At 40.3% G+C, this 27,514-nt stretch overlaps 1 protein-coding gene across 1 annotated transcript; it reads right to left on the bottom strand.

Moving 5' to 3' along the window:
* Positions 1 to 561: 561 nt before the first annotated feature.
* antxr1a (ANTXR cell adhesion molecule 1a) lies at positions 562 to 26,138 on the bottom strand. Its single transcript, XM_014982272.2, has 18 exons — positions 25,080 to 26,138; positions 21,834 to 21,905; positions 21,682 to 21,753; positions 19,880 to 19,961; positions 19,677 to 19,710; positions 18,563 to 18,642; positions 17,908 to 17,976; positions 16,711 to 16,791; positions 16,152 to 16,212; positions 14,344 to 14,442; positions 10,825 to 10,894; positions 10,620 to 10,698; positions 10,245 to 10,340; positions 8,823 to 8,864; positions 7,287 to 7,382; positions 6,988 to 7,155; positions 6,095 to 6,175; positions 562 to 3,533 (listed from the first exon to the last, which is right to left on the bottom strand). Exons 1-18 carry the CDS (start codon positions 25,259 to 25,261, stop codon positions 3,117 to 3,119), a joined length of 1,881 nt encoding a protein of 626 aa, XP_014837758.2. The 5' UTR covers positions 25,262 to 26,138; the 3' UTR covers positions 562 to 3,116.
* Positions 26,139 to 27,514: the final 1,376 nt, after the last annotated feature.

Raw genomic sequence — 27,514 nt, 5'->3', positions numbered from 1 at the left:
GTGGCGCTAAATACGCCTGGGCTCAGCAACCTTTACAAACTGAAACTACTCAAGCCCTTGTTTCTGCAACAATAACAGTGTATATAGTACCATATGTACACCTTCATGACCTTATCAGAGAAGAACATACCGAGTTTCTAAAATAAAGTGATTTATAGTCAAGAATGGAAAATTACTAATTAGAGGTTTGTCTGTCTGGCAAGCTTTTCCCCCCCCCCTGAAGCAGCAGTTCTGCAAAACCATGCAATTTAATCAAATCATTTTTTTTTTACTAGACTCAAAATCAATAAATCAGTCTGCCCTGGTTCTCTAGTCTGAAACCACTTCCAGAGGTTTTCTGCAGTTTCCTGAAATCCATGCAGTTTTTTTAATGTACATTTATGGCTTAAATGTTCAGCTGCTTCTCCCAAGTAAAAGACATAGCTGAAGAGAAAGGAGTTTAAAAAAAAAAAAATGAGAAGGAGGGCAGGGATGGGAGTACACATGAAAGTAGACCGAAGAACTGAGCTTTCATGTCACACCTGGGCAGGCTTGATTTTACAGAAATATCTTGCTTGAGGCTTTAAGATGCTTATGAGCTAATTTATTAAAATTAAACATTAAAAATGCAGTTAAGAGATTTTACAAGTGTTAAAAATTGACATCTCCCCCCCCCCATTCTTAGCTACATGAATTCAAAATTCAAGTACATGAACCCCAATCAGACGGACCACAGATTGTAGTTACCAAGCATTTGAAATATCGTCCCCAGTGGTCTTGTAAAAAGTCCAAGAAGCTGTAACGGTGGAGACGAAGGGCCAGAGGCATCTGCACACAGCTGAGGGGACCGGCAGGACCATGTGGACGAAGGTCGCAGAAGCGCACAGTGAACGGCGGCAGATTGTAGGTAGGACACGCAGCACCGCGTGGACCGACTTGAACCACTGCGCAGCTCTCCGTTCTTCGCCACGGACCAGACAGGCGCCGTTGTTCCTGAAGGTGTTGGAGGAAAGCCGGGCGGACTCTCTCGGGGGCCCCCTTCGGTCCAGGGACCGTGGGGGTAAAAATTCCCCGGACAGCGCCAGCCGGAGGAATGCGTTCAGCTTCAGCATGACTTTCAGGTAAAAGGCCACGCTGTTGGTGACGACGAGCGCAGTTTTCAGGAAGATTTCACTGCACATGCACAGCATTATAATGGTTTCACATGCGACCGCAGAGCAGCTGTAGAAGTCAGCCATAAGTCTGAGCAGAAATAGTCTCAGTTCTCCAACAAAGGGTAGTTTTTCATGGACAAATATCATTGTGTGAAGCAGCTCGGCGTGCAGGCCCTTCTTCACCAGCCAGAGGATACAAGCGGCACAGCAATTAACCGAGTAAATGGACACAGCTGGTTTTATATCGTCCTTAACTTATTCAGGCTACAGCTGCATCTCAGTAAGTCACATCAGCGAAAAACAGACCTTTGACAGTAATTCAATTCCAAAAGTGAAGCTCGTTATATTGACGAGACACACAGCAGTGATGTAGCTTAGAGCTTATTTCTCTTCATTTTGATGATTGCAACTACAGCTCATGGAAATTTGAATATTACAAATTACTTTTAACACGGAATGTCAGCCTAGAGCAAATTGTATTTAAGTACTGCACAGCATAGCTGCACAGCTCTCAATAACTGTTTGGGGCTCGTTTTGTATGAATTGCTACTACATGAATGCAGTGATGCATAGAGGAGATCAGCAGAAGAAAGTCCAGCTCCAAAACCCAAAAAGACAAGTGCTTTTTTTTTTTTTTTTCCTGCAGTTTGTCCACATTTCCTGGGGATTAAATGGAGTCTAATATTTTCCAGGGTTGATCACTTCATTCCAGCATGCGACATTAATGCAACATATTGACATCTGGAATGTGTTAGCCATGCCCTGCATATGCTTTCACAGGGAGTAATTGAGGTCTACTGTGCTTCTCTGCACTCAGTCCCTTCTCGACTGTGAGATCCTAGAGGCAGCATCAGCTCTCTATGTTGCTGCTGCTGGTGAAAGAAAGGAAGAACATAGAAGAGTCGTAGAGTTAATCGGGATTGCACACATTCTGGTTTTATCATAAAATATGGCAAAAATAAAGGGCATAAATAAGAATACCAGACCTTCCATGACCCTGCAATAAGCAGTAAGTGGATACAGAGAGAATAGATGGATGGATTGAAGGTAATAAGGGATAAGACAAAACTGTCAATATGTGGCATATTTTGAATAGAAAAAAAAAACATACAAAAATAAACAGATCTGCTGAAGCATTTCTATATCAAGCAAATATTCCACTTTTTATTACAACAGCTGTTGTCTTAAGCTTCCAAACCTTGATAGTGAAACCTAGTGGTAAATGTACAAGAATGTAGTTCATGTATTTGTCCTTGTGCTACTTTCAACTGGGTACAAAGGTAAAATGAATCGCAAACCATCGTATGTTTCTTCTTTTAGTTTTTCTATTTTAAAAAAATTATTTAGATATACAATATTTTTAAAAAATGTAATGAAAATTTTATAAAAAAAAAACAAACAAAAAAAAACAAGTAAAACCACAATGCTCACGGGAGCTTTCTTTGCATGCAGTGGCTGAAACATAAAACAAATGTCAAGGAGTTTCAGATTCCTGTAAATCTGCTGGAAACCAAAAAGAAAAAAGAAAAAGAAAAAAACATTTGAAGCCTGAGTTTCATCTCTAATTAGAAATATTACAACTGACAAGCATGCATTTTAATGTCATGACCAGTACAGGTTAGCTTCTTGTCGAGGGCCGACAATGTGCAGACGTTTTAGTCCGTGAGGCTCCTGAGGATTCATCCAAACTTATGAGGTTTTCTGTGGCACCTCTGAGCATCATCTGCACAAATGTTCTGGACCCGGTCTGCATGATCTCATTCGTATGGACTGTAGAGTGTAATTCAAGCATCTGAGTAATTGCACTGTTCTGCTAGATGCGTACAAAAGTCAGTGTAGACAAATAGCTGGATGGAAGTGTCCCTGGCCTCTCTCCACAAGGCAGAAGACTTTCATGTCCTTGCTTCAAAGCACAGGAAACATTCTGCAAACTGATCGCTGCTGTCCTTCAGTTTTGCGTCTCTGCTGTGTGACGCCACGGCTCTACAGGCCGGGACGAGGCGGCGGACGGGCGGGTGGCGGGGCTCGCCCGGGGGGAGGTCCCTGTGGAGGAGGAGGCAGCGGGCCGGCCGGAGGCGCGCAGGGCGGAGGGGTGGGCGGGGACGCCGGTGGAGCGGGTATGTACATGGAGGTTGGAGGAAGAGCTCGTTTGGGAGGCGGCGTGTAAGGGTGGGGCGTGGAGGGTGGCGAGGGAGTGGGGGAGGCAGGAGGAGGAGTTGAAGGCGGTGATGGAAGCGGGGAAAAGGAAAATGACTGAGGGCTGCCAGGAGTCGGCGGCAGGGAGCCCTGTGGTGGAGGAGGACTTCTGCTGGGGGGGCTGCAGATGGGTGAGGGGTGGCAGTTAAAGTTGGGGTAGTGAGGAGGCTGTGATTTCATGCGGGTGAAGTTCATACATCTGCCCTAAAAATTTAAGACAGAAAATATTCTATTAGAATAAGTAAATGCACTTTCATAAAAAAAAAACAATCTTGCATAGCTCCATATAAAGTCTTGATTTTGCCCCCTACTAGCCATTAAAAGGAATGGCTAACTTTTAACCCTCCCACAAATGTCACTGTCGAGATGCAGGAGGGCGGAGTTGTCCCATCAGACTGTCAGTTCCCCAAACCACACAAAATAAAACTTTGCAAAAGTGCGCTTGGGGTCAATGCGACCCCACCGAGCCACACAGAGTGGAAAAAAAAACAAAAAAAAAACTCATGAGGTCCAAAAGTAAAATCTTACTAACACCTTGTTTCATGTTGTCATAACAAATTAATCATTTTAGTTGTATGCAAATTTGGTCATATGAATAAAATGACCTTTTTTGATATAGTTTTAAATTTTGTTTCATTGTGATGATTCTAACTAGATTTTTCTGATTACTCTGTTTAATGAATGTTACAAGTTGCATTTGTGTTTTCAAAGGGTCACGTCAATACATGCATATTTAATTAAACCTAACTGTAATAGGACAACATAATAACTTATATGCCGCCCACTAAAATTATACAAAAATTATACAAAAATCTTGGAAATGAATACATGCAGAGCGCCGACTTCAGTTCTCCTTTGGCCATCTTCAGGAAAAGAAACAGGTTTCCACCTTCCTGAACTCATTTTGGTTAAGTCATAAAGTTTAGGGCTTGACAGGAAATTTCTAATTGCAATAAGAACCCGGTTTTTAACTGCTTAAGGAAATTAGGTTCAACTGTTCTTTAAAGTTTTTATAAGAAGGAAGTCTTCCTAGTTTTATATAATTACAAAGTTACTGGTAAACTATAGAGAAGAACCAGAAACATTGTCCTCTAAACTTTGATTTCAAAAAGCACGTTGGGCATTCACTGATGTAAAGCTGTACTTTCAAGTAGGATAAACTAAAACTCATCAAATATGAAAAGAAAATTAGCTTTTATTCTACATTCAATGGGATTGCAGCCAGGTATCCACAATGGGATGCATACGTTCACTGCATGTTTTATAGTTGCAAGTTAAATGAGTTGTAAAAATGGCAGCATTTATCATAATGGTTGCCTTCCGTCTTTAGGCAACTAAACTCTGGATTTAGATAAGTGGAAAATCTCTAAAGATTTTGAAAGGGAAACATGTGAAGCTCACAACTTTTAAACGACCAGCAGTCTGTTTTTTGAGTGTTGCGATCCTACACACTGCTCCCAGAGAATCAGGAAATTGTTCATTTTGGTTTCAAATACAATGAAATGACAAAACTAATAAAACGAGAGAAAGAAAACAAATGCCGAATAACAACATAGTGCTAGTTTGGAGCCGAAAAGGAAGGATCTGCTGGATTAATGTTGAGACGACACACATGTAAGTCACATGTTGTTTTGTAGCTGCGTTTCTGCTACAAATGTGCACAAACCTTTGTCTATATTCCGCTAATGTAAAAAAAACAACAATTTCACAATTGCAGTGTTTCCATTAAATAAGAAATGACATGAAATTAAAGCCACACGTGAATAAATTTGTCCACGCAACAATTTGTAAAAATCATGGCAGCGACGGATGTAAACAGTTAAATGAAATACAGGCATAATTATGCCACGGCGTCAGCGCTCACCATCGGTCGGCCATCAGATGTCGGTGTCTCATGCAGGCATTCGATTCGCTAATATACATTTCCACCCTATATGCTTGGCATAGTGTAGGTAAAACTCCAGTTTGAAACGCAGCTCCTAATGTTTCTTCCACTTAACATGACGTCACGTCTCAGTCGTGCTCACATGGATATCATTTAAGGTAAAGTCAGCTGTATGTTCTCTGGTGAACTGAACCATCCACAGAGTTGTCTGCCACCCTCAATAAAAGCAACAGGACCAAATCAGGTCCAGACTGTACAATGGGTTGTTGTTTAATATAGCCAAAACCGTTTAATATCATACTTTGGAGATTAAGCAAAAAGGTCAAGATAATTTACCTAAGGATTATGTCAGATTGCTGTTAAAATGTGCAACCGGGAAATGAGAGGAAAGGATCTGAAGATGCCTCAGACTGCGACCGCTTTGAGCTTCTTCACAGACTTCGTCGTCTGACGTACCCAATGTGAAGCATTACGTAAACTCTTGCGGTAAAGGACCATCGCAAACAAAATTCCCTCAAACTCTCTTTTTCTTTTTTCACATCTCAGCTGCCAACTTCTGATGTCATCACATTGTTACCGTCCCACTGCAGCTGGCCTTGCAGCAATTACTCTGGCCTCTTTGTAATGACTTCACCAGACAGCCCTGCATTGCAGGACTCTCCAGCCAAATGTTGTGCTCAGAATCTCAACTCACCAAGCATTTTTCCCATGAGGCTTTTTAGTTCGCACTTCACTGCAGACAGCTGGTCTGTCTTTTTAAATATATGTTCTCAGATGCAACATACTCATTCCTAATTCTCATCGTCTTTGGTTAAAGGCCCAAGAACCAAGACGTATGAGCCACGTTGAGGTTGTTTTTTTTTTTTTGTTTTTATTTTACCTTGTCTCCTGGATGAGGTCTCATCACAGACACGCGGTCGTAGCCTTTTTTCAGCAGAACCCACAGGGCGTCGAGTTTGCTCTGCAGAGAATCAGAGATCAAACTTTACTTTTAACAGGAAACTGTAATGTTACACGCAACAGATGAAGTCTTCTTTTACGGTAGAAATTTAAAACAAATTCTGAGATGTTTTTAAACGGATTTGGTGCGAAGAGTCTCCTCATAGTTTTTAAAAACTGTAAATATTTCAGGGATGTGTGCAGAAAACACAGCTGTTTTCCCTCCCAAACTGCTGGCTTTGCAGTCCTCCTCCCTAGAGGTCAAGTCCAACAGCGCTCTGGCTTCTATTAGCAATCCCCCCGCTGACTGGAAACGCTTCACTCCATTAACCCCGTGCTGGCCTTAAAGGAAAGCGCTGCATCCCAGCAGTCACCAGACATTATTGCCTTCAAACATCTCAAAGCTTTTTCAATGCGACAGCACGGTAATACCTGATTATCCTCATCCTGACTAGCATGAAATGACTTTCAGCAGATGTTGTACGTTTATCCTCAGCACATGCTCGCAGCTGAGAAAGACGCTTTGTCCCTGCAGAGCTATGAAACGGTTCTGAATGTTTTAGTAAATTAGATGTTTGCCGAGACAAACGCTAGATTTTGTTTAGCAAGTACTTCACAGATCATACGTCTTTGGTTATAATGAGCAGTTGAGATCTGTAACTCTTCGGGGTTGTTTTGAGTGAGAGCTATCTGCCGGAGTAGGAGAAATGTTGGAAAAGCTGTAATCTCACTTCAGACAAGCAAGGTTTGGAAACCCCGAGTAATTCGGCTTTAAGTCATCAACAGTTCATGGGAAGGTTTGTTGAATTTGCTGCAAACTTGCTGCTGCGTCACCTTAATGGGTGAGTACCACTTGTGTGGCGGCGGAGGTTTCTGCATGCCGTTGTTGAGAACCCGAGTGGCCGGCAGCTCGTACTCCTGCTCCGGCATCTTCACTTTGGCATTCTTGGCTTTCTCCAGCTTCGCTCCTTCTTCCGTGGAGCCTTTCTCTCCCCAGCGGACCTGGTGGCAAACTTTAATCAGTGATTGCACTGAGTGACATTGCACTGTCACTCAACATCTTTTATGTTTGACAACCCCCCTGTCTCTGAGGTCCTCATTTTTGATCAGCATCAGATTTGCATGCATTTTACCTCCATCCTTTTGATCCCCCCCACTCCTCTTCCTCCGTAGTAGGAGGCATCTACGGTTGGCCATTTTTTCTTTGGGGTTTCAAAGTCCTCGTCGTCCTACGAAGCGGATGATAAACATTGATTAGCACAATATTATTTTTCTATGTTGTCTTAAAAGGAACACTTTATTCAGACAAACGATAAAGCTAATTGACATTCAGCGCCTCCCTCCACATTTCTTGGCGCCTGAACAAAGATGTTTATAAAGTCTTATAGTAGTTCAATCTTTCCCTCTGTCTCGTCATTGTCGTTGTGCATGGTGTTCAGTTCAGCTTGTTCCAGCTCCAGCTTTTAAGCCCTTTAGCTATTGCTCTTACTGAGAAGCTGCATAACTTTAGCTTTTAATGGAGACATGGTTGCCTTATTTTATTGGCATGTTTTCTTGTCTGTGGCAAAGAGAAATGTCTCTCCTTGTCACATCATTTATTTATACAACTGAGAAACATGAAGTAATGGATTATCAGGGGGAAAAAACTAAAGCAACATCTCAACATCAGTTGGGAACTAAAGCTCTTGGCAAAAATGGTTTGTCCAAATGAACAATGACCCTAAGCACGCCACCAAATTAGCTATAATGAGGCTAAAAGGCTATAATTTGGTCAGGCGGAACAGACCAAAGGTCCAGCAAACTGCGAGTCAGTGGTAAAATGACTGTGTTTGAAGAAAGTAGATAAGAAAAAAATGAAAAGGTAAGATTCTTATGAATAAAGACAAAAAAAATCCCTCTCAAAACTATTATATTTAGCGAAATGAAATGACCTTAGAAGTCCTTACTAACCTAAAACAAAAAAAATGTTTTATGAGATTTAACAGTTTTCATATTGTGTCTGTATCTTGATTTTAACTCTCTTTCTTTCCTGCCCTCTTCATTCAAACTCGGGGCTCTTGAGCTGACTCCAATAATAAAACCTCTGAAGTTTTTGCTCTTTTTTTTTTGCAGCTTGTCTGACTCATGATCCGCCAAGCGGCAAAAAAAGGTCACGGAGATGGAAAAAACGTTTTGGAGAATTTAAATGCAGCACGGTGTACCCCCAGTATCGGTGTTTCACAGGGGATTTTTATTTTTTATTTTTGTCTGAAAGACATGAGTTGGGTCATCAGATTCGATGAATTTCTTCACATCCATGTCAAGCGACGAGATGAATTGCAAAACTTGCATGTTATTTGCCTAAAGTCCCAGGAGCTGTGATTTAAAAGACAGAAACTGTCAAATAAAGCGCAAGGCAATTTTTCTCTTCTCCCATCAGGGCGTTAAGTAACTCACATAACATTTAATGAATTATCAAAATGAGGTACGGGAGTTGTGAGCCAGAACGTGGATGAATGATGCGTCCTGGTCATTGAGGTTTGAGCTGACAAAGTCAGCAGTTAAAGGGCAATTACACAACTTAAACACTGGCAGCTTGCGAACTCGTAAATCATAAGCAGCCTTTCTCTTTTTTTTTTTTTTTTTTTTTTTTAGAATCTGACGAAAGGCGGAGGTTTGGCCGTCCCTACCGAGCTTTCCTCCACAGGTGGCGGTGGCGGTTCGTGGATAATCTGTGGGACAGGAAACAAAACGTTAGCACAAGCTAAAGGTCAACGACAGATTAATCAAAACGATTTTTCAAAAGAACCCACAGCAATGGGTCCTCTTTGCAACAAGATAGTTACACAACAACAAGGAACTGTTTTTGTTTTGTTTTTTTGTTGTTGGTTTTTTTCAGTCTCCACTATTTACAAGTTCAGTGTGCTGACCTAAAAACCTGCTCTCCAGATTCCTTTGGCCTGAGGTCATTGATTAGGAAGAACGAAGAGTAACCGGGTTGTAAATTCGGTTATTGTGCACCAATTTTGTTTATGAAACAAATCTGAAGCATTATTTACTTGCTAGTTTTACTTGAAGACTTTCCTAATTATTTGATCCAAACAATTTGATTAGCTCTATTTTTTTTTACCTCGTAAAGATCAGTTTTTATGCGGTCTGTAATAAACGCAACTGTTCAGATTTTTAAATACCTTAAGTTTTTTTTTTTTTTTTTTTTTTTTTTGTGGGTTTCTATCCCTGCCCCTTGAAGTCTTGGACCAGACTGGGATTCCCCATGGTAACCTTGCAACGTTTGTCCAAAACACTTTCTTGCTGATCAGACTCGCTAAATGAACAAGGACAGGAAAACTGCACAGAGTGAAAGCCACGCCGTAAAAAGCTCACATCTCTCACTGGCAATTCCCGGCTTTCCAGGTTCCAGCACTGGAAACTCTGGAGGGAATTTTGAGGAGAGACTGACATTCAGCTGCTGGTAACAAATGTATTTAACCCTTTCATGCATAGCGGTCACTACAGTGGACAGCTATCTAAAAGCCATTTTCTTGTGCTTCTTGTGGATTTTTATGTTATAAATGCACACAGACCACTGAAGTGGACACTACATTACACTACATTAATTACAAACCCTGCAATTAACTTGATTCTATTTTTTTTCTTGAGTTGGATATAGCTGAATTTTGGACAGCATGCAAACAATATGTTAGAGACAACAACACATTTTGACACTCACAGCCAGAACCACTTTGAAATGGTTTAGATGTGCTAGTCCAGTTTAGAGTCTGTGCTAAGAATTCAAAATTGATGTTCTGATCAAACTTGAGCTTTTTTCCAAAATTACACCCTTTTAGACGTCCACATACCCCAAAAGATGCTGTCGCAGCAAAAGGTGGTTCTGGAAAGTCAACATTTTTCCTTTCACTTCACAACAACACGTTTGTTTCTCACGGACTGTCGCATAAAATTCCAATAAGCTGCATCAAAGCTTGTGATTACTCCATGACAATATGTGAAAATCTTCACTTTTACAACCGCATGTAAAATATAAAAAATGGAACCTGCTGCAATGCAAAAAGCTGCACGAAAGACACGCAGAAGCCTTATGGATAACTCACCACAGTGCAGCAGAGAGGCCAGAACCACCAGAGGAGAGCCAGCACCAGGAGCAGCATGAGGATAAGCAGAGCTATGGCCAGGATGGTCCCGTCAGACTGTAACGCAGACATAATCGTCAACATGGCGTCGTAAAACACCGAGTGCCAAAACACAGCCAAAGGTTTTGGCTTACTGCTCTGCACTGAAGAAGCTCTTTTGGTTTTATCTGTCACAGAGATCAGATTTCAAGACTTTATGGCTGCACAAGTAGTTCTTGGTTTAATTTGCAACTGGATTCTTTAGACCTATATTTCATTTAAACCCATTGTTCTGAGTTATTCTTTAAAAGAACACCATGTTACCCTTTTGCTGCTGCTTCAGAGAACTACACTCACACATTTCACAGTGGTGATGGTGACCGAACTGGAGATGAAACTGAGGCCCTCGTTCATACTGACATCCAGATTCGCTGCCCTTGGAGAGGAAAAGAAAAAAGGAACATCTCAGCTGTCAATTACAGTCGTTGCTTTTTCCTTAGAAAAGCAACAAGCAGGTTTCTTATGAAGCCCTTCATTTGTTTAAATGAGCTCAAGGACTTACATCCCCTCCTCCTGAAGGACTGGGGCGGGGCAGAGGAGATATGTGTCCTCAACAGTCAGAGGCTTCATCACTGGAAAAAAAACATGAAAAAAGAAGAAGATTATGAAAAATTGCTGAAGCCTTCAACAGCCCAGATCGCAAACTAGATGATTGTGTTGACAGAAGCAAACATGGTTGGTTAATCTCTTGACTAACTGTGGTAAAGTTAGTCAAGAGCAGAGAAAAATATATTACGGGTGCATCTGAAAACAAGTTCAACATTGTGGAAAAGTCCAACGTTTGGAGTGAAGTGAAACTCATGTATTATGTAGATTCATTACTCTGAGTGAAGCCTTTATTTCTTGTAATTTTGATTACTGTGGCTTACAGCTAATAAAAACCCCAAATTCAGCATCTCAGACAATTGGAATATATATATATATATATACATATACATATTTTTTTTTTTTTTTTTTCACAGAATATATACAGAAAGGTTCTTAAATTAAAAAAACAAGTGGCAGGAAAATATGCACCAGCAGTAGAGATAGCTGCAGGACTGGGAGGATTGTCAAACAAATTCCTTTCAAGAACAGAGAAAGAAATGAACTGTTGCTCAGAGGTCCACATTTCTCCTCTCAGACGAAAGCAAAGTTTGAATTTCGTTTGAAAATGAAGCTCTCAGAGTCTGAGGGGAGAGTGGAGTCCAGTGACGTTTCCTCAGTTAGTGATGATTTCGAGCTCCATGTCATCTGCTGGTGTTGGCCCACTGTGTTTTCTGAAGTCCACAGTCAACACAGAAATCCACCAGGAAACTCCAGAGCACTTTGTGCTTACTTCTGTTGGCAAGCTTTGCAGAGATGTGGATTTTATTTTCCAGCAGGACTCGGCACCTACCCACTCTGCCAAAGGCACCAAAAGCCGATTCGGTGCTACTGCGCCCGACTGGCCACCAAACTCTCCTAACATGAATCTTGTGAATTATTGTTGAAATTTCAGAAGTCAGCATGACACATCCACAATTTGCTTCACTAAAACTTTATTTAGGATTATGTGAGTGAAGGGGAGGAGAACAAATCCAGAGATTTTTATTTCTAAAAAGACTGAAATTACCTTTTATTTCCACTCCACAGCTAAGCACTACTTCATGTTGCTCTCCAACATCAACCACCAAGAGATGCATGAAGTTTCACAAAAGCTGAACATGTTTAAGGGATGTGATTACTCTTGTGAGGCATTGAAAGTCCACCTGTTGCTCAAATAATTGTTCTAAAAGTTTCTCTAACACGCGCTGTCACCTGAGGCTCATGCTTGTCCTAACAGGAGGACAGCAAACCCAGGAACAGGCCGGATCAACATAAGAAACTGTTTTGTTTTTCCTACAGACACAAAGAGCAATGCAGAGGAGGGGCAGCAAGGGTGGAGGTGGCCGGTTTCTGCCAGAAATGACTCCACGTCACGACAAACGAGGCCAAGCATGTTCATGGACTCAAAGGATCCATCTAAAGCAAAAAAAAAAAAAAAAACGTATAGGAGAAAATCCCAGTTCAAGAGTTGATGGGAAGTGATTTGCTGTCGTCTGCACATTTTCCAGAAAACCCTTTGAGGACAAGAGTTTTGGCTCAGCACCCTCAGTCTGCGTCACGATGTTTTATTCGACCGGTTGCTCCGGGAGAGGTCATGTTTTGCTATGAGGTGCAGACAAGTACCCAGAGTTTAGAAGAAAAGGGATAAACTTTGGAAGAAGACAAATATATAAACACTGGAAAGATGCTGGCAGCACAGTCAGCAAGCAGATTCTGAGGAGAAACTTGTATGTTTGGAAAGCTGGAGAATTGGCTTCGAATTGAACATTTATCAAATTCTCTTGCTAAGATTTTAGCAACAAAAAGTGGATTCGACAGAAACAGGAAACAGATCTGACCTTTGGTTGAATTATTGTCCTGCAAAATGATGCATTTCTCCATATTGGTCTGACATCACAACTGTAAAAGGATAATGTAGTGCATATTTTTTAAGTGAAAGGAAAATTATGGGGTGATTTTCATATCGCACTGTCTGCATCATGTTAATGTTAACGTCTGCAAAAGACTTTAGACTGGGTTGGCAGTTCACCTTCAGCAGGAAAACAATCTGAAACATGCAACCAGAGCAATAACTGGATTATTTGAATCTAATCATATCTACGTGTCAGAATGGTCAAGACCTAAATGCTATTGAGAATCTGTGGCAAGATTTGGAAATTGGCATGAACAGATGCGCTTTTTCCAATCTGAGTAGGAGAAAGAGGAGAAGGGGGAAACCAAAAGGTATGAGCACTTTTGCAAGCAACTGTAGAACTGGAAGGACAGCGTGTTATAAATGTGTTAAATGTTAACATCCTGGAGCCAAAGATAAACTTGTTTCATACTTCATTCAACTGCAAAAAAAAATAAAATAAAAATAAACATGGAAATTATTATCAGTTTTTCTTTTTAAGGAACAGAGGAAAAAAATGTTTACATATCTTCATTTTGCACTCAAAATGAAAGAAAGAATCCCAGAATGTTTCCATGTTTTGCAGTAATCACCCGCTGCTCCACTGAAACATCTGTCAGAGAGCAGCTCAGGACAAGACCTGCCAGCTCCCTGCGGCCCTGACTGTTTTTGCTGCTACTTTTTTCCTGGAGACACAAACTCAAACATCAATTCATCTGTTTAACACATGTCGTGGCACAGCGCTGCTTTCCTTTTGTACCACTTTGACGAAATCCGCCTCGTATGAGGGAAGGTGAAGGACTTAACGCATCAGCTAAGGAAAAAGGCTTTTATCTCTGGGAGACTCAACCACGACCCAATTATCTTCCCTTAAAGTTTATCTCTTAGGGGAAATAAGTTCCACAGAGAGATTGTGTGCAAACATTCTCAAGAAGCAAATTGCCCTGAGGAAAGATAGCTGGGCGGACATGAGGAGACGGCTCCTCTGCAGAAAGCTTGCAATAATATAATCAGTCACCAAACATAGAAAAGAGAAAATGAAAAATACTGACCAATCAACGAGAAAACATAACCTGTGCAAAGCAACCATAAAGATCGCAAAATAATTTCCTAGGATCAGGTTAAAAAGTTTACAATCCTTTGTAAGTTTAACTGGAAACGCAGACACGTTTGATGGTAAACAGTTTTCTTTGCGTCTAATGCAGCAGGCGTAGCAGGAGGGCTGCTTGTAAAGACCAGAGGGGGATCTGTTTGGATCCATACAGACCTTTTATCTCTGTTTGCCCTGTGTGCGGTGCAGCCTTTCTTTTATCTCCTGCTCTCCCCCTTTCATCAGCCTTTAAAACAGCCCAAAATGTCGCCTTAAAACGGCAATAATGCCAGTAACAACAGTAAAGCCGCTTGTTTGATCGGGAACGATTCCAGCTGTTCAGATGACTCTCCACGCTTGTTGTTCCAGCTGATTTCACTGTAAAACAACCGAGTTACCGGCTCTGCAGCTCTGGGTCACTCAGAGAGTGTGGCGTGTGTAAGAAACATTTTGTTTGCTGATGGTTGACTTACTCTTGGTCACAGTGTCGTTGATCCGGAAGCTGCACAGAACTTTGTCGACGTTTCTGGCATGGAGGAACCCATTTCCTGTTACCACAACCTGGAATGACTCTGGTTGGAGGTCGTAAGACAGAAACGTGCAGTACGTCAATTCAACAGCATCGATAATGGACAAATGCAATCATATTTTGGCATCCAAAAATCTACAAGTCTTAAAAGTATGACATTTTAATAGAGCACAGTTGAGTTTCTACTCTTTTGTCCAAACAAATAGGTTGTTTTAAAGCCTATTTCTGTAACAAATTGACCATTACCCAGTATGAATCCATGTAACATTGGAGCACAACTAACTGATTTAAAGAGAAAACAAATAGTTTTCTTGATTTAAAGAAAAAAATCAAACAGGTATCAAGTATATCGAGTGGCTGTGTAGCCACTTATTGGTGCCATAGAAAAGAATGATTGAAAAGAATCATTCTTTGCCCAAAAATCGCTTGTGAAACAAAGGCCGGGAAAAGTCGATAAAAGAGTAGGAATTGTTGCCCACCAAATACAGTTTCCCCACTGGAAACACTTTTCTCCCTAAAATTCAGAACAACTCAAAAGCTGAGCGACGAGAACAAAGCACATTGCACGCCACTGTGAGCAGATAGCCTCAGTGCTGTCATCAGTCGGACCAGTAAGGCAACCGCAGCCGTTGTTTGTGAGCACAAAGTTTCTCAGGTTGTCAAAAATGTTGACGTTTTATCGTGGCTTTTACACCTTGCGTGTCCTCTGTCAGTATGCATACTGACATCTATGAGCTGATATATTAAATTAACTCAGTTAAATAAACAACTTCCATGTTCCTCCTACATGTTCACCTACAATGATCACCTGCAGTAAAACATCTTTTTGTCAGTGTTGTAACCTAATAAATGGTAACTTGTATGACAGCATTTTAAATTTGCTTCCATCCTACACATGAGTAGCAAATGGCTTGAAGGGACATTTTAGAACAAGCAATATGCTGTGGTAAAAAAAAAAAGTGCAGGTGGACGTCTTGAGTTTGAGTGACATAGATAGATTTTAAATTTTAAATAACATCCTGACAGCTCCATTACTGTAGACCACTACCACTGCAGAGCACCCTAATAAAACAAAACCGCCGTTGACACCAGTGGACCTCAATACAATAGGCTGTAGTTTTTGGTTTTCAATTTTTGTCACTAGAGGCTGTTTGCATAACTGTGGGGAAATACAAGAAGACTGGAGTTGCCAAAGAGAGTTTTCACATTGTTGGGTAGCAGCCTGGGTTGTTAGGGCTACAAACCTTCCCTTCTCATCTCATAAGCCTCATGAACTCACATTTGAGGTGGAGACTTTATTTGATTTGATTTTTTTTTTTTACATATTTCTCAATTTTAGATATGGAGATAAACATAATCAGCTTCTCTTCTGAACACAGCCAAAAAGGAAAAGTTGTCAAAAATAATAAGTGTGTTAATGATAGTATGTGGCTGTCAAGTTAACAGAATATAATTCAGCTTAATTTGCTTTTTATTTATTAATGCATGACATTTGAAACATTCTTTATTTTCTTACTCGTTGCAGTGAGAATAATTTATTGTGAGATTTGTATTTTGTCACCTTCAAAAAAACAAAACAAAACAAATGTAAAGCTAAACTTTACAGTGTGCTACATTACACCTTGTTTTTATTTAAGTGTCAGGAAAAAAAGTCAGGCTTTGTCAAGCTACGGGGTAAGAAAGCACTCTTCAACGGGGAGTTATTAAACAGACGGAGGAAGTTAAGCAAAAGCCTCGTCGTTCCCGTCCTACCTCCTGCACATATGCTGGAAGGCTCTGCTGCCAGAATCTCGATGCAGGACTTCTTCAGAATCTGAGGAGAATAACAGAAAACAAGCGCAATTTGTGTCTTTCAGCAATACTAGAGTTTGTTTTTCTCACACTGTAAACCAGTTTGAGCTACGGGGCATTTTGAGGTTCATGTGTGGTTACTGCTGAGCTGTAAAGGACTGACCCACATTTATCTAGAAACATGTACACTGTGACCCCTAAAGAGGAGGAGGGTTGATTCATAACCCAGTGGCACACACACACACACACACACACACACACGGGTAAGAAGCTGCAGCTTTCAGTTTGCTCTTAATTTGATCCAGATGTCTGCAGCTGTCAGACCTTTACTGCTTCTCAAAAGAAAAGAAAAAAAACTTTTCCACTTTGTTATGCGTGTTCTGATAGTTTCGAGAAATAATGGGGAACTAAATACGAGGCTAATGCGAGAAGACCAATTAAGTAAAATCATTTTTTGTTTTCTTGGTATTAAAATCTGCTTTTTGTGTGAATGTGAGTGTGGCAACAGAGAGAAGCTTACCGAGTCTATGACTCCTTGCAAAGCCTCAAATCCACCATTTACAGGAAAGACGTGGTCTTTGCTGTCAGCAATCTTCGCCAACTAGAATGAAACAAATCATTACAGCTCCAAATGACAGGGGGGAGATGGTCTGGTTGCAGCTTTGGCACATTTGCTTACTCAACCGAAGATTTTGCTCTGTCAGAATTTAGTTGCCTCATGTGCTGACAGTGAAAGTATTCAGACCCCATGAATATTTTTCATTGGGATTTTGTGACAGACTTAACACAAAGAGGTGTTAGTCTCTTTGTGACTAACACGAAGAGACTGTGTTAATCATAAAGACTAACACAGTCTCTTTGTGTTAGTCAAAGACTAACACACAAATAATTCATTATGTGCAAAATGGATTCATGTTTTTATTAACATTATTGAATGGATCTACAGTCATTGTAGTCGTGGAGGAAACCTATCAGAGGCTGCAAAAGGCTAATCATTCTGGTGGATGAAATGATTAAGATCAAGGTGCATTCATGGATTAGAATGGCCCAGTCAAAGCTCATTCTTTGAGCCTACTGAAAATTGACTAAAGATTAAAAATTTTCCGTTAGCAGCAGCTAATCTGAGCATAAGTCATTTTCCAAAGAAGTTAGACCAAAAATATCATTCCCTAAATATGCAAAGCTGAAAGAGACACGCCGCAAAAAACATGATCCTGTAGTCCCTGCAACAGAACAAACTATTGACTGAGAGGAGGTGAATATAAATGCATGCCACACTTTTCAGATTTATATGCGTCATGCATTGTTTACCTCTGACCTCACAGTTATGAGCTACTTTGTGTAGATCTATTACACAAAATACCAATAAAATAAATTGATGCTTGTTATTATAATGGGACAAAATAGGGGGTGGGAGGAAACTTGGGATGCCAGTGTTAATAAAAATACAAAAGTAGCTTGCTGGAAGAAACTGAAAAATATACAACATTTGTTTATTAAAAAGAAAGACTTATTGGCTTGACACGACACATTAATCGAGCTAACAAGCATCAAATCCCGAACGCTCAATTACTTATTCTTTGCAGAAATAAAATCGCTTAAGTTGGATTTCCAAAGCTTACACTTTTGTGTTTTGCTGACGTTGGAAGTTGCAACTCACATAAGGAGACGCTTTGATGTCATGAGGCAAAAACAAACAAACTTCAAAACCACACACCTGTGTCTCATTGAAGTCCTTGACTCCAACGCAGTAAACTGTGGCACCCAGACTTCTGGAGCGGTTTGCCTGTCAGGTATGCACACAGGGTCACAGTGGAAAACAGGAAGAAGCTCGACGCCTGGCTTCAATTACACCTCAGCCTTTCACAGCATCATCCACAACGTGTCTCTAAAAATGACTTTTGCCTCTAACATGACATTACAAGTAGCTGAGCAATACCGTTTTACTGCATAACAACACTCAGAGGCCTTAAAACATCAATGCTCTGCTGTTATTATCTGTCTGCCAAGCAGAATATGTAGGTCTGATTGTTCATTTTACAGGAAATTATTACCCTGGAGTTTGCAGTTGACAGTTAATGACATTAAGACCCCCTCTCCCCCCCGTAATTTCCAAGAAGCTCATTTCCAGCTAGGGGGAATCTCAGATCAGCCTGGCTAGTCAACATGTATCTGAAGCAATAAAAGAAAATAACGGAGGGACTGCTGCACGCAGAGTGCCTGCAAGGTCTAAGGAGCAGATAAATCATTAGATCCCAGAGAGCAGGGAGATAAAAAGATGATGCATGTCGTGGCAGCCTTTCATCTGGATCATTCAGCGTGTCGGTAGCATGCTAAAGTTTGTCATATTCTCTCTGTTTTCACTGCCTCACCTCCCTCTCTGCGTAGAAGAAAAAGTCCTCAAGCAGCTCTCCATCAGTCAGAGCTATGATGACGCTGGCGGTGCGGTAACCTGCGCACAGAAGCGATAAAGAATATGTCTTATTGTCATGGCTCATGTTATTCTGAATATTCATAGGACGGCAAATGCAGGTCAGTTGGATAGAAAGCTTCAAAACAACCCAAAGACATCCATCCCTCAGGTTGATCATAACCTAGAAGACGCTGGAACGACAATGACGTTTCGGTCCATGCAGAATCTTATCATCACCCACGACTGAGGAAGAACCAACTCTAACAAACGTCTTCAAAATTACATATGAAGCACGGTGGTGGCAGCATCATGCAAAGGGAGAGTTTCACTGCCAGATGAGCACATGGAGGATGAAATAACGTAGGAGGACTACCAAATTATTCTTTACCTTGGTCTTAAATCAACACCTGAGTTGCTGAAATATGGACACAGCTGGTTGTTCCAAGAGTGACAGAAAACTCACACGGAAACTGACATTTGAGAATTACTACAAAACTGTATGATACAGCACAATGTATGGGACATTTAATCATGTATTGGGTGCATGTGTACTAGGACATATGCACATATTTCCTATTTTAGAAAGTCTAATTCAGTTCCACTTTATTGTCAAAACTGTTGAGACACACACAGAGTTTAAATACGGTTTCCCTAATGTCCCTGCTACAAACATCAATGCACAAAAATGATTTTAAAAAATGCTCTGTGAATCCCTCACAGTGTAGTAAGTTTTGTCTTTCATAAAAACGGAAAAGATTTTAGGCCTACCTGTACAGACTGAATTATAAATTGTCGGCAACTAATTACAGCTGTGGCCAAAACTTTACGTTTTCCTGAAGTATAATTCAAGAAAGAGAGTTAAAACTATTTACCATCACTTCAGCCAGTACTTAGTTTCCACATGGGACATTTTAAAAGACAAATCAAAATAATTTGCACAGTAGAGGCAAAATATTTTCCAACGTTTAAGCTTTGTAAAAAACATAAAATCTGACAGCAAAACATCCTTCCCCGTGCAGCTGAAAGACCCTTGGAGCCGAGCCATGCTTCTGTTAGCTACAGATAAAACCCACCTTCTGTGTTTCCATGGTAAATCTGCTCACTGGCCTGTGAAAATAAAAGAAAATCCTGCATGAAACAGTGAAAAGTAAAGTTAAGCCCCTTCCTGCTCTGACACAGGAACCATGCGGGAGCTCTGGACTGCATTGTTCCTGTTTCTGGAGCCGGCGTAGCGATGAGGCCTGCGCTAACTCTGAGCTGGATGCTGTTCACTCACCCGCTGGATGCCCTCATGCATATAAGTGTCTCCTCCTGGAAGAACTGCCTGGAGCTCCTCCAGGCCTTTACGGATACGTTCCCTGTGCAGAAAGCCAGAGGAATAGATAATGCTATCTGATCAAAAATATTTATTCTGTCAGAATCATTTGTTGATTTATCCCCCCCAACGAAACCAGACACACTTAAGTTTGGTCACAGAATAGCAGTTTCCATAACAGCAGTCCTTTGAGAAAATACAAGCAATGCGTAGCAGATGTGTAAAATCCGATCAGTACATATGAAGCTTTGCAAAACCAGCAGTAAAGGTCAAACTTTTGACACATTTTGTCACATTTAGACTGAAATGTAAAAATCTGAACCAAATGTGCGGTGAAAGAACATCGACGAACTGATACGAGGTGCCTACCTGTCTTTACAAATAGTTTGAGTCCAGTAAGATTGGATGAAAAGAGTTAGTGAAATTTTGAATTAAATATGGACTTGGACTAGACCATTCTAACAGATTCCTGTGCTTTGACCTAAACCGTTCCAGTGTAAGTAGCGTTGAATGTTTACGTTTGCTATCCTGTTGGAAACTGAGCCTCATCCCAAGTCTCAAGTCTTTTACAGCATCCAACAGATTTTCTTCCAAGACTGTGCTTTAATTAGCTGCATTCATCTTTCCATCAACTCTGACCAGCTTTATGTCCCTGCTGAAAGAAAGGCATCACAAAAGCATGATGTTAATGGAGGGGACGGAAGCATAGCATTTATTGCATGATTTTTTTTTTATTTCATTTTATTTTATTTATTGAAAATGGGACACTATAGCATTAACAAACATGTTAATGGCTAGATTTTGCAAAAAAATAGTATTTTGCAGAATTTAATAATTCTGCAAAATACTAAATTTTGCAGAATTTAGTCATTGGTGTAATTTCCATCTATTGTCCTAAGCAGATGGATGGGGCAAGAAATAAAGAGTGAAGGAAAGAGAGCAAAAGAAGCAAAGATTAAGAGGAGAAAAAATAAACAAGACAATAATCAACAGACGGATATTAGTATTAACAAAACCAGACCCTGTCAAACAAGAAAACTGGACAAAAAACAGTGACTAGATAAAAATGCAGCATGCAGGAGTTACATTGTTCATGATGCTTTCTTAAATGTTTCTCTGTATCCCATACATGGTTCCTAGAAAACTGAAAGCAGGACTTCTTATGACTTTCTTTCACCAGCAGATTTCTTCTTGCTACTCCTCCATAAAGACCAAATAGTTCACAATGAGTAGCCGTCCAGATTCTTCCATTTGATATATAGATCTCTGTAAATCCTCCAGAGATACGCTATGAATTACTAATTTTATATAGTAGCATACGTAGAGCACACTTTTCACATTTTTCTTTGTAAAGGCATTTAAAAACACTTGGATAAGTCTTCTTCCACTTTACAGATAGTCTCCATTTTGTGTTTCTCTATGTAGCGACTTCTGACAGTCACTCAGACTGACAGCAGCGTGTTTGTCTACCAACGTTATTTATGACGGAAGCATTAAACCTGCGGGAAGATGGTCTGGATGCTCAGGAAATATAAACTCATGAACTGTTCACAATATGTCAGAATCAAATGATAAAATACTCGTCCCGACTGACAAAACTGTTACAGCAAGAGAAGGTATCTGTCTGGATTCTCTGCTCGGTCATAAAAAAAACGTGTGTCGTAACTATCACATCTGTCCAAATCTGCAGCTTTACTCTTTCCTTTAAGCTGTTTGGCAGAGAAGCAAAGGATTATCAGCAAGTTCGGGACGTCTGCTCCCACCTGTCTTCTGTCAGCCTCATCAAGATCCGTCCCTCGTTGGAGAACACAATGAAGGACATCCGCAACTGTGGGCTGAGGTGAGAAGAGCAGAAAAATACAGGATCAGTAATTAGGTCTTAACAGCCACTTTCTCACTGACTCTGGGCTATTACCTTATGAATTTATGAGCCAGGTGTTCGACAAAACTGTAGATTTCATTCCAGTGATTCTGCACACTTCCGGATCTGAGAAGAGAGCAGACAGCTTGACGTGAGCAGAATATGCTTCAGCCTCTGTCTGAGCGTCTAAGGAGTTAAACAGTGAGAGAGGATAGTGTGCAGTGCCTTTGAAAATGATGTATTTCCTTATGTTGTCTGTTTTTATTGGGATTTTACTTTTTTTTTTTATCATTGCAAAGTTTTTGCATAATTCTGAAGAGGGAGAAAAGGTATGCATGCTTTTTAGATTAAACAAAAACATTTTAAAAAGAGTGATCCATGTCCCTGAATGAACACTTTGAAGAACAAATCTTCACTACAAATACAGCTACAAGTGTTTATCTTATGTCTTTATCAGCTATTTTCATCTTCAGAACCAAAAGTTGTTCATTCTTCTTTTCAACGTAGCTGAAGCTCAAGACTGAATGGAAAGTGATCAGCTCTTTTAACTCATGCCAATGATTCCCAGTTTAAATTACCGGACCTCAATCGAGACATTTGAATGCATAAATATTTCTCGCTCTAAAAAATTCAAGTGTAGCTCCGGCTGTATGTATATTTACTGACTTGCTGGAAAGAGATGCTCCGTATCAAGTTTTAGTGGAGTCTAATGGGTTTTCTAGCATAATTACACTGTTTTCATCCATCCATCTTGCCATTAGCTCTGTTCAGTTTCCTTGTCAAAGTTGAAGAAGAGCATCTCATTGGATGATGCAACTATCATCCTATAGATGATAGTTGCATCGTCCATTTCCCAATGAATGATGCAACTATGTTTTTGTCAGGCATTCTGATTTCCCTTTTCATTTTCTGTTCATTTTGTTGGACTTTAATTACCCATCATGTTTTGTTGAAATCTTCTTTTACTTGTATTTCTCTTTGCGGTGTTTAGTAAAATACAGAAAAAGCAGCTGAATCCATTAAATTGCTCTGAGCTACTTAACCTCAAGATGAAGCAATGATGCCATACTTACTTACGTATCAAGTCCTCTAAAAGCAACTGAAACATTTTCTAGTCACTGTAATCATTCTTTGATTTCAGAAACTTTCATGAACCCAGCTGTGTAATCACTTCTCTGTCAGACAGGACATTAACTGATGGCAGCTGTTTTCTCCTCGATTAAATAATCTCACATCTGACCTTTCCACTGTCATATTGTAACTTGAGGGTTTCATTCCCTTGCACTGTGATCATGGCGAAGGCTGCTGTTTCCTGCTGTGCTGGAAGAAAAGTACCATTCGGGAAGGTTCCTATGGCATTTGCGTTTGATTCTTATCAAACGACCTTTCATTTAAACCGTGTTTTCATAAGGCCTTGAGTTTTCCTAATACATATTTTTCCAGCGTTACCATGACACAAGTCCCAGCTCGAGCAGCTGTGCCAAGAGGCTCAACATCTGGATGAAATGGAGAAAGGCAGAGCTGACAGAGAGTAAGAAGGAGAGTCCAGGACAAAGAAGACATTGGGGGCAGATGAAGGACATCAGAGAAAGGTTAATCTGGAGAAACAATATGTTGAAATACGGGAAGAGGAGGAGTGTTTTTAGAGAATTAAAGCCCAACAAAATTGTTGGTGTAAGCCAACAATTTTTGTTAAATCAACAACAAAGAGACACACAGGAAGGAGGAAGCTGGAGAGAACCCATGCATAAACATGGAGAACATTCAAACTCGATACAGAAAGACCTCCTGCCAAGATTTGAACTCAGGACCTTCCTCCGGTGCTATCAACTGTGCCGCTGCGAAGCCCACCAGATGTACATCGAAACGACTGAGATCGAAAAATTTACATGAGTTAAAATGGCCCAGTCAAAGTCCAGACCTAAATCCAGCTGAGGATCTGGGGCATTCCTTGAAAATCAATGTCCAAAGACATTCCGTCTGACTGCGCTTGTGTCACATTACAAAGAAAACAGGCCCAAATTTAAAAGTCTCTAAAGCTGCAAAGTTAGCAAGAACACACTTCAAAAGACACGGAATACTCAACAAAAAGAAATAAAGACTCAGGGGGTTGACTCAGTTCTTGCATGAATTCTTCACGGTTTTGAGTTTTACTTGTAAAACATTTGAAAAATCATCAATGCATGAATGAACACAGCCAGATTTTGGAATTTACTTTTAAAACCTCCAAAAGCCATGCCTCATTTCCCGTCAGCCTTAGAATTAAGTACTATTCGGTGTGGGTCTATAGCATAAAATTGCAATAAAATACCTTGAGATTTGTGAATGTAAAATCACAACATGTGAAAAGCGTTAAGGCAGTAGGCAAACTGTAGACAAATGAGAAAAAGCTGTATTTAGCATGGCTCATCCAACACAACTCCCCCCACCTCGACAGTTTACTATGTCTTTGGGGATGGTAAATGCTGCTGAAAAGGTTGCGACCTACATTTGAGCACAAACTGAAATTTCTGAAACACACATGCATTCAAGAACTTTACATTGACTTCCATTAGTTTTCCATTTATGTCCATAACCTCACCCTGACCCTTACAGGAAATGCAACCATTGTCAGTGCATCATGCCTACCCTGAAACCTAACCAAAACTCAATTCACACCTTCGTCCTGAACCTAACCCTTAACCCTACAACAGCATTTCTTCTTGTGGACTCTGGGGATTGGACCCCGTACGTAGCAGTGGGTCCTCAGTGAATTATTTGTTCGTAAAATGGACTTTACATGATGAAAAATACCAAAACACACACACACACACACACACACACACACACACATGCACACACACACACACACACACACACACACACACACACACACACACACACACACACAAAACGATGAGTCAAGTCCAAGTTAGACAAACACAGATGTCTGCATGTCAGAACCAAACAAGCTAGTTATCCTAGCTCCCTGGTGGTTAACGAGCATTTGGAAATTTACTGCAGTGAAACGGACATGTTAGACTTAGAAGCACAACTGGTTAAACATCACAAATCATTAATATTAAAGGCTAATGTGCTGTGCACTCTGTTGCCAATGGAGAGTATAACTAGGTAACACACTTTGAGAAAATATGAGCTGTGGGTAGCTGGCAGTAAGAATTGCATGCCCTGTCATTGGGGATAAATTTATGTTACATCATTTACCATTCTTGTCGTTTTGAGCTGAATCAGTCAACACGTGTAAACAGAAACCATTTACTCCCCCTGCAAGAGTGTCAGGTGAAGTGTTGGCTAACTTACATGTCCAGGACGAAGTAGAGATCAAAACCTCCAAAGCATGAGGACTGCTGAGGCTGCCTCCTGCCCTGGCTTGGTCCAGCATCCACAGCAGTGAGCAGAACCAGCGTGGCACCAAACACAACTGGGAACCAGAGCCTCCTGCTCCAGTGCTGAGACATCATTCCACTTAGAGAAAATTTCATAACAATCAGACAAAAAAAGGAGAAAGGATTAATCCTTTTTGCAGATTCTTCTGTTAATCCTCCATTGATGTTTTCAGATGCAGTAATCCAAGGGGAAAGCTGCAAGTGTTGCTCAGAGTTTGAAGAGGAAGACTGAGGCAAAGCAGAGGAGCTGGTGGCCCCCTCTCATCTGCAGGGTCAAGGCAGCAGGCACATGGATGAGAGAAGCTCCTCAAACTACATCTGAAGCTGCTCTTTTGTTTGTGCCATGTAGACAGAAAAACCCTCCAACCCTGGATGTGTTTGCAAAAACTTTCCATGTGTTTCTCTCTTTTTCTCTGGATCTTAGTGGGAAGAGTGATGAGGACAACGTTGTGAAAGCGTCATAATCTTCTGACTACTCCTGCCACCTAGTGGAAAGGGCTGCTTTATGCTGACAGCAGTGACCCCACCAAGCACTGTGTGATTTGGCACTTAAGCATTTACCCTATGCCAATGATCTGTAATTACAGATCCCTGCCATTGTGTAAACAAAGAACACCCAACACTTCAATGCTTTCTGCAACATTTCATTTAAATATCACCAAAGCTGGAGAAAAGAAACACCTGGAAGGAATTTGAAATCACGTGAAATCACTTGTGAAGTGGGATATATATTTTAGCTGTGCTTGATTTTCTTATTTGTAGTATATATTCCAGAGGTTACTTGAAGCTACAAGATATCAATGAAAATGCTCAAATATAACTCATGCTTGGTCTGCGTATGGTTTTCTTTTCAGATACTTACTGTCTAATCTCATCTCATCGTGCCAGGAACAAATGGTCTCTCTGATTATTGGCCATTCATTTTTATGCCTTGCTTGTGTTCAATCAAGCAATAAACTAGTGTTTTTGACTGACTGCATTCCTTTGTTTGTTTGTAAAATTGGCAGCCTAATCTCTCAAGCTTTCCAGACATTTGTTGGACATGTGTTCCTTCTATATGCCTTTTTCTTTTTTATTTGCATTGTTTGTTATAAAGGGTATTAACCCAAGTGTGTGAGAGCACTCGAGTCTTGAGCTCCAGACAACTTTGGAGTTTTTTGGGTTTTCTTGCTTTTACATAATCTATTCTGGAGTAATCTCATGTAACATTCTCACAGTTCAGAAATGATGGGAAAAAACCAAAGTGTTCTTCATACACGGAAACATTTCATGAGGAAAAATAGAGCATTTGTACAAACTTTATGATATGGATCAAAAATACTTTCTGCATTTAGTCTTTAAAAGTGGCCAGATATGAGGTAGTAAAATAAACAAAAAAGGACCAGTCCATAGTGGACCTGTTAACAGCTGGAGGCGGACACCAGTATTCAAAGAGTTTCTGGTTTTTGACCCTGCTTGTCTCCTGGTAAATCTCTCTTTTTATTTTTCCCTAGTTTTCATCCAGTCATGACACTCATCTCTGTTTTTGTGTCCCAGACGCGCCAGTGTAACCACATCTAGCAGGACCACTTCAACACCATCGCTTTGTGTCTAATAAACCTTTTGGTAACCGTCCCCTTGTCTTGGCTGCATGTTTGGTTCTGCCTTGTTTACTTAAACGTTACAGGATGTGGATATTCAATGATGAAACACTTAAAAGAAAATGACTAAAGCATCAATGAAAGAGAATGTTGAAGTGACAGTTTGAACCTCAGACAGTCATAATGAAGTTCATACGTATGTATGTAAACTTTTGAATTTTAACATTAATTTAAAAAAAAACTGACACATTTTGTTCTTTATTGTGGAATTTGACAAAAAGAAATAATATTGTTTCTGAATGAAGCAAGATTAGTTTGGCCTGATTTAACTTCATGCAGACAGTGAGGGGGGGGAGAGAAGAAAAAATAGTGTGTTTTTATTTTGTTTATTTAAACTTCTGGTTTCAACTGTGACTTATTTACTGCTTGTGTAAACTAAAAATATAAATTTTCTTTTATAGGTTTTCTTGTAAATTGCAAAATATAGCATGTTTGTATCAGTTGCATGATCAACATTGGTGTCTGTGGTATGAATTTCTATAGTTTCTTTTTTTTCTTCCTTCCTTTCAAATATCTGAAGCAATAGCTGGATTACCTAGTTTTAGCAGCTGGCACTCCAGCTGCAATCACATTTCTGTATTTCCCTTTTTAAGGTGAAAAACACTGAATCTACAGAAAAAGGAACATAGTATCTGTGGATGTTTGTTCCCGCTTTCATTAATATGAGGTCGAACTAAATTCTCCTAAAGATGTTTTTCAGATTCATGTC

The sequence above is a fragment of the Poecilia mexicana genome, unplaced genomic scaffold (genome assembly GCF_051168715.1).
Source record: "Poecilia mexicana isolate PSO_F unplaced genomic scaffold, ASM5116871v1 scaffold_9, whole genome shotgun sequence".
NCBI lineage: Eukaryota > Metazoa > Chordata > Actinopteri > Cyprinodontiformes > Poeciliidae > Poecilia > Poecilia mexicana.
This window is presented reverse-complemented; position numbering and strand designations above follow the sequence as displayed.